The following is an 8,855-nucleotide window of genomic DNA, read 5'->3' on the forward strand; positions in this document are numbered from 1 at the left end:
GAACTCACTCACATACCGCCTAACTTATATTTATATATTCACGTATATATATATATATATATATATATATATATATATATATATATATATATATATATATATATATATATATATATATATATATATATATATATATATTTGTGTTCGTGTGTGGGTATATGTTTTTGGGCAGCTTTAGGGCACAGTGTAGGCAGTTTACTGACTGTGTACCGACATGTTTTTGTTTATTTGTCTTAGTCTACCACACAAAGCCACTGTGATGTCCCTAGACAGCAAGAACATCAGGAGGCGTAACTCTTCCAGTAAAAAGTAAGTACGAGTTGCTGGTCTTGACCTAGTCATGACAGAAAAAATAAATATTTAATGCACCTGGAGCGTCTTTACTCAGGGTGGAAGGAGAGGGGGCATGGAGGAGCCACTCACTCGAACATGTTTGGGGGTGGGTGACGGGCGGTTGATGTTTGGGTGGTGGGGCGGCTTTTAGTTGGGGATAGGGTGGGGGTGGGGTGGAAGGATGAGTCTCTCTTGTGGTTGGGCGAGGTTTTTAGGAGGGCGGGCAGGGGAGGCGATCGAGGTCGATTATTACTTTAAAAATGCAAACCAAAAATTGGGGGGAGGGGGGGACTGTGCTAAGAGTTAAACATTCAGTAGAGGGGAACTAGGGAGTATAGCGTGGATCAGAGTGGAACTAGGGAGTATAGCGTGGATCTTAGGATCAGAGGGGAACTAGGGAGTATAGCGTGGGTCAGAGGGGAACTAGGGAGTATAGCGTGGATCTTAGGATCAGAGGGGAACTAGGGAGTATAGCGTGGGTCAGAGGGGAACTAGGGAGTATAGCGTGGATCAGAGAGGAACTAGGGAGTATAGCGTGGGTCTTGGGATCAGAGGGGAACTAGGGAGTATAGCGTGGATATTGGGATCAGAGGGGAACTAGGGAGTATAGCGTGGATCAGAGGGGAACTAGGGAGTATAGCGTGGGTCTTGAGATCAGAGGGGAACTAGTGAGTATAGCGTGGATCAGAGGGGAACTAGGGAGTATAGCGTGGATCTTAGGATCAGAGGGGAACTAGGGAGTATAGCGTGGGTCAGAGGGGAAATAGGGAGTATAGCGTGGATCAGAGGGGAACTAGGGAGTATAGCGTGGATCAGAGGGGAACTAGGGAGTATAGCGTGGATCAGAGGGGAACTAGGGAGTATAGCGTGGATCAGAGGGGAACTAGGGAGTATAGCGTGGATCAGAGGGGAACTAGGGAGTATAGCGTGGATCAGAGGGGGACTAGGGAGTATAGCGTGGATCAGAGGGGAACTAGGGAGTATAGCGTGGATCTTGGGATCAGAGGGGAACTAGGGAGTATAGCGTGGATCAGAGGGGAACTAGGGAGTATAGCGTGGATCAGAGGGGAACTAGGGAGTATAGCGTGGATCAGAGGGGAACTAGGGAGTATAGCGTGGATCAGAGGGGAACTAGGGAGTATAGTGTGGATCAGAGGGGAACTAGGGAGTATAGCGTGGATCTTGGGATCAGAGGGGAACTAGGGAGTATAGCGTGGATCAGAGGGGAACTAGGGAGTATAGCGTGGATCTTGGGATCAGAGGGGAACTAGGGAGTATAGCGTGGATCAGAGGGGAACTAGGGAGTATAGTGTGGATCAGAGGGGAACTAGGGAGTATAGCGTGGATCTTGGGATCAGAGGGGAACTAGGGAGTATAGCGTGGATCAGAGGGGAACTAGGGAGTATAGCGTGGATCAGAGGGGAACTAGGGAGTATAGCGTGGATCAGAGGGGAACTAGGGAGTATAGCGTGGATCAGAGGGGAACTAGGGAGTATAGCGTGGATCAGAGGGGAACTAGGGAGTATAGCGTGGATCAGAGGGGAACTAGGGAGTATAACGTGGATCTTGGGATCAGAGGGGAACTAGGGAGTATAACGTGGATCTTGGGATCAGAGGGGAACTAGGGAGTATAGCGTGGATCTTGGGATCAGAGGGGAACTAGGGAGTATAGCGTGGATCTTGGGATCAGAGGGGAACTAGGGAGTATAGCGTGGATCTTGGGATCAGAGGGGAACTAGGGAGTATAGCGTGGATCAGAGGGGAACTAGGGAGTATAGCGTGGATCTTAGGATCAGAGGGGAACTAGGGAGTATAGCGTGGATCAGAGGGGAACTAGGGAGTATAGCGTGGATCTTGGGATCAGAGGGGAACTAGGGAGTATAGTGTGGATCAGAGGGGAACTAGGGAGTATAGCGTGGATCAGAGGGGAACTAGGGAGTATAGCGTGGATCTTGGGATCAGAGGGGAACTAGGGAGTATAGCGTGGATCTTGGGATTAGAGGGGAACTAGGGAGTATAGCGTAGATCAGAGGGGAACTAGGGAGTATAGCGTGGGTCAGAGGGGAACTAGGGAGTATAACGTGGGTCAGAGGGGAACTAGGGAGTATAGCGTGGATCAGAGGGGAACTAGGGAGTATAGCGTGGATCTTGGGATCAAAGTATTGTGGACGTTTACATGTGGGGATGGCCCACTATGGAATGAACATTTACAGGTTGGCTTAGAATGGACATTTACAAGTTTTAAAATGCCCGGAATCGTTTTTTTTTAACTTTCTGTTTTTCTTTTCTTCCAAAACCACCACTACATTGTTATACACCCCCCGTACCACCACTACTCCACAATACTAGCTCCTCACCCCCCCCCCCCCACCCCCTGCATAATTTGTTGGCTTCTGTTTTTTCTTACAGTCACGAGGTAGCAAAGATCCACCTCGAAGTTCCATCCCCCCCCCCATCCTCAGGGGAAAGGCCTCCCCTCACCTTCCCAGTTATTTGTTGTAATAAACATCCCCCACCCCCACCCCCCTACACCTGACCTTTGTACTCACACCGAGGCCATCTCGACACGGTGTGTTTTAAAGCCAGCACCCCCCCCCCCCTCCCCTGCCATAGACGCAGCCAATGTAAAAGACATACCTAGGCTGGGCTGCTGAGGTGAGTGTCGCTACTGCTGCAGACATTATGTGGAGGTGTGGTGGTCAGCTGGTCAATGGTACAGCGTCCTACAGGTGTCCGTCATCTTCAAATACATCCAACATTTTACCGTCATCTTCAAATACATCCAACATTTTACCGCCATCTTATAAAACATCCAAAATTTTACCGCCATCTTATAAAACATTCAACATTTTACCGCCATCTCATAAAACATTCAACATTTTACCGCCATCTTATAAAACATATATTATATATAAGCATATACACACATAGGCCTACTTACAAAAACACATCCATACACACTTACATTCCCACAAATATATAGACCTATACCCACACAAAAATATATACCCATACCCACACAAATATATAGACCCATACTCACACAACTATTTAGACCTATAGCCACACAAATATATAGACCTATAGCCACACAAATATATAGACCTATAGCCACACAAATATATAGACCCATACCCACACAAATATATAGACCTATAGCCACACAAATATATAGACCTATAGCCACACAAATATATAGACCTATAGCCACACAAATATATAGACCTATAGCCACACAAATATATAGACCTACACCCACACAAATATATAGACCCATACCCACACAAATATATAGACCTATAGCCACACAAATATATAGACCTATAGCCACACAAATATATAGACCTATAGCCACACAAATATATAGACCCATAGCCACACAAATATATAGACCTATACCCACACAAATATATAGACCTATAGCCACACAAATATATAGACCTATAGTCACACAAATATATAGACCTATAGCCACACAAATATATAGACCTATAGTCACACAAATATATAGACCTATACCCACACAAATATATAGACCTATAGCCACACAAATATATAGACCTATAGCCACACAAATATATAGACCTATAGCCACACAAATATATAGACCTATAGCCACACAAATATATAGACCTATAGCCACACAAATATATAGACCTATACCCACACAAATATATAGACCTATACCCACACAAATATATAGACCTATAGCCACACAAATATATAGACCTATAGCCACACAAATATATAGACCTATAGCCACACAAATATATAGACCTATACCCACACAAATATATAGACCCACACAAATATATAGACCTATACCCACACAAATATATAGACCTACACCCACACAAATATATAGACCTATAGCCACACAAATATATAGACCTATAGCCACACAAATATATAGACCTATACCCACACAAATATATAGACCTATACCCACACAAATATATAGACCTATAGCCACACAAATATATAGACCTATAGCCACACAAATATATAGACCTATAGCCACACAAATATATAGACCCATACCCACACAAATATATAGACCCATACCCACACAAATATATAGACCTATAGCCACACAAATATATAGACCTATAGCCACACAAATATATAGACCCATACCCACACAAATATATAGACCTATAGCCACACAAATATATAGACCTATACCCACACAAATATATAGACCTATAGCCACACAAATATATAGACCCATACCCACACAAATATATAGACCTATAGCCACACAAATATATAGACCCATACCCACACAAATATATAGACCTATAGCCACACAAATATATAGACCTATACCCACACAAATATATAGACCCATACCCACACAAATATATAGACCTATAGCCACACAAATATATAGACCTATAGCCACACAAATATATAGACCCATACCCACACAAATATATAGACCTATAGCCACACAAATATATAGACCCATACCCACACAAATATATAGACCTATAGCCACACAAATATATATACTTATACCCACACAAATATATAGACCTATAGCCACACAAATATATAGACCTATAGCCACACAAATATATAGACCTATAGCCACACAAATATATAGACCTATAGCCACACAAATATATAGACCTATACCCACACAAATATATAGACCTATACCCACACAAATATATAGACCTATAGCCACACAAATATATAGACCTATAGCCACACAAATATATAGACCTATAGCCACACAAATATATAGACCTATACCCACACAAATATATAGACCTATAGCCACACAAATATATAGACCTATACCCACACAAATATATAGACCTATAGCCACACAAATATATAGACCTATACCCACACAAATATATAGACCTATAGCCACACAAATATATAGACCTATACCCACACAAATATATAGACCTATAGCCACACAAATATATACCACCACCTAGTGTTACCTACTGAAACACCAATTCTATCAGGGAGAAAAAGACCACCGACATTTAAAGACAGGCTTTGATTGCTAACAACAAATTGGAATGGAAGACCCCATTAGCTAGTCGGATTGATTCCTGTCGGATTAAGTTGCCCCCGTAGCCTATTTTAAAATTACTCAACACTTTGGTTCATTAACTAGCAGCCAGGTAGCTGGGGGTGGAGGGGCGGTGGGGAATTCAACTCCCTTCCTCCCCCACCCCCAATAATGTATTTTTATTGACACTACAGTTTTTGTTTCCGCCGAATCACCGCTGCTGTCAAGTCACCTGTCAAGTCATCTGTCAAGTCACCTGTCAAGTCATCTGTTAAGTCACCTGTCAAGTCATCTGTCAAGTCACCTGTCAAGTCATCTGTTAAGTCACCTGTCAAGTCATCTGTTAAGTCACCTGTCAAGTCATCTGTCAAGTCACCTGTCAAGTCACCTGTCAAGTCACTTGTCAAGTCACCTGTCAAGTCACCTGTCAAGTCACCTGTCAAGTCACCTGTCAAGTCATCTGTCAAGTCACCTGTCAAGTCATCTGTCAAGTCACCTGTCATGTCATCTGTTAAGTCACCTGTCAAGTCACATGTCAAGTCACCTGTTAAGTCACCTGTCGTCATCTGTCAAGTCATCTGTCAAGTCACCTGTCAAGTCACCTGTCAAGTCATCTGTCAAGTCACCTGTCAAGTCATCTGTCAAGTCATCTGTCAAGTCACCTGTTAAGTCACCTGTCAAGTCACCTGTCAAGTCACATGTCAAGTCATCTTTCAAGTCACCTGTCAAGTCACCGCTGCTGTTCCTTCCATTTTTTCAGGATCCGTGAGCATCGTCGGTCCATGGAGCAGGGTAGGGGGGAGGGGGAAGGAGGGGGGAGGGGGCAGGAGGGGGGAGGGGGCAGGGTCGGGGGACCACCCAGGTACCGGAATCACCTGTCGGGTGGTCTCATGGGTGTAAGAGAGCGAGGCCAGGGACTCAACCAACACCTTGGTCTACCACAACCACATCAACCACATCAACCACATCAACCACATCAACCACATCAGCCACATCAGCCACATCAACCACATCAGCCACATCAGCCACATCAGACACATCAACCTCATCAACCACATCATCCACATCAACCACATCAACCACATCATCCACATCAACCACATCAGCCACATCAACCACATCAACCACATCAACCACATCAGCCACATCAGCCACATCAGACACATCAACCTCATCAACCACATCAACCACATCAACCGTATAAACCACATCAACCACATCAACCACATCAACAACATCAACCACATCGACCACATCAACCACATCAACCACATCAACAACATCAACCACATCAATCACATCAACCACATCAACCACATCAATCACATCAACCACATCAACCGTATAAACCACATCAACCACATCAACCACATCAACCACATCGACCACATCAACCACATCAGCCACATCAACCACATCAATCACATCAACCACATCAACCACATCAACCACGTCGACCACATCAACCACATCAGCCACATCAACCACATCAATCACATCAACCACATCAACCACATCAATCACATCAACCACATCGACCACATCAACCACATCAGCCACATCAACCACATCGACCACATCGACCACATCGACCACATCGACTACATCAACCACATCAACCACATCGACTACATCAACCACATCAACCACATCAACCACATCAACCACATCGACCACATCCATCACATCGACCACATCGACCACATCAACCACATCGACCACATCAACCATTCACCAACACCATAGATGTCTGTCTACGGCATGTCTGTCCATTGAATTTCTGTATAGTGGATGTCTGTCTTTAGAATGCATTTCCATTGAAAAGTCTGCCTTGTGAATGTCTTGTAAATGTCTTGTGAATGTCTTGTGAATGTCTTGTGAATGTCTTGTGAATGTCTCTCTTGTGAATGTCTCTCTTGTGAATGTCTCTCTTGTGAATGTCTCTCTTGTGAATGTCTCTCTTGTGAATGTCTGTCTTGTGGATGTCTGTCTTGTGGATGTCTGTTGTAGCGATGCCTGTTCTGAGCGCCTAGTGTTGATATCTGCTACACCACTGATTCCCAAACAAGATAAACTAACTCAATTTCGGCGTCACCGTGTCGCTATGGCAACGGTAGCCAGAAGAAAGACGGCGGAAATAAGGTACTTCCATTGTTGTAGTGATCGTGTTTCTGCGCGCTACCTCGCTCAGCGGGGAAACGATAGGGTGATAATTGAGTTAGTGATGTGAATAGACTTTGGTAATAGAATTATTACATCGTGTTAGTAATGTGAATAGACTTTGGTAATATAATTATTACATCGAGTTAGTGATGTGAATAGACTTTGGTAATAGAATTATTACATCGAGTTAGTAATGTGAATAGACTTTGGTAATAGAATTATTACATCGAGTTAGTGATGTGAATAGCTAGACAATAATTAAACTACTGGGTCATAACAATCAGCAGCAGCCCTGTATCAGCAGCACCCTGTCTGTTTGACCTTCAGAGCACCCTGCCTGTTTGACCTTCAGAGCACCCTGCCTGTTTGACCTTCAGAGCCCCCTGCCTGTTTGACCTTCAGAGCCCCCTGCCTGTTTGACCTTCAGAGCCCCCTGCCTGTTTGACCTTCAGAGCACCCTGCCTGTTTGACCTTCAACAAAAATCAGACAATTTTTGCCACCTGTACCAAACAAGCCTATCTGTGTTTTATCTACACCTAAAATACCAAAACAAATCTCCCTGACAGGCCAAGATCTAACACTTTACACAAATCTCCCCCTCCTCTCTTTAACTCCTTACCCATTCCATTCCCCCCCCCCTTTACAAGCAAACTATCCCCACTCCCACACTACCTACCTCAAACCACGCTATCCCCCAACACAATTCCCCGAACCACACTATCCCCCACCTCAAACCACACTATCCCCCCACCACCACCCACAAACCACAGTTTTCCCCACCACAATAGTCCCCCCCCCCCCTAAACCAAACTTTCACCCCATACTTACACAACGGTACACACACCACAAATTCCTCTTCAAACAATGATTTTTACACAAATAATTCGTATTTAAAAAATAGTCACCTTTGCCCCCCCCCCTCCTCCACCCACCGGCAGACCCCATCTACAACTGGATGATGAATACTTTGGTTAACAGCCCGAATTCCCGCCAAACTGAAGCAGACTTAGGTCGCCCAGGGTGGTCTATTAGACAAACTGATCCAGGCTAGCATTTCAGCTATTTCACAATGGTGAGCTAATTTTTACCTTAGAGCTCAAATTGTTGAGCTAAATTTGACCTTTGAGCTCGAAGAATGGGCCAAGAGTTGATCGAGACCTTCTGTAGTGTGGACCTAATGAGCTGGTGACCTTCTGTAGTGTGGACCTAATGAGCTGAAGACCTTCTGTAGTGTGGACCTAATGAGCTGAAGACCTTCTGTAGTGTGGACCTAATGAGCTGAAGACCTTATGTAGTGTGGACCTAATGAGCTGGAGACCTTTT

The 8,855-nt window shown here is 44.2% G+C and overlaps 1 protein-coding gene across 1 annotated transcript; it reads left to right on the top strand.

The window, feature by feature from the left end:
- The first annotated feature begins 259 nt into the window (after window positions 1–259).
- Window positions 260–7,976, top strand: LOC131936065 (uncharacterized). Its single transcript, XM_059292914.1, has 4 exons — window positions 260–309; window positions 5,563–5,854; window positions 5,943–6,133; window positions 7,934–7,976. The coding sequence occupies exons 1-4, from the start codon at window positions 260–262 to the stop codon at window positions 7,974–7,976; spliced, it is 576 nt and encodes a 191-aa protein (XP_059148897.1).
- The last annotated feature ends 879 nt before the right edge of the window (window positions 7,977–8,855 follow it).

The sequence above is a fragment of the Physella acuta genome, unplaced genomic scaffold (assembly GCF_028476545.2).
Source record: "Physella acuta isolate Inbredline_101_S28 unplaced genomic scaffold, ASM2847654v3 ptg000166l, whole genome shotgun sequence".
Taxonomy (NCBI): domain Eukaryota; kingdom Metazoa; phylum Mollusca; class Gastropoda; family Physidae; genus Physella; species Physella acuta.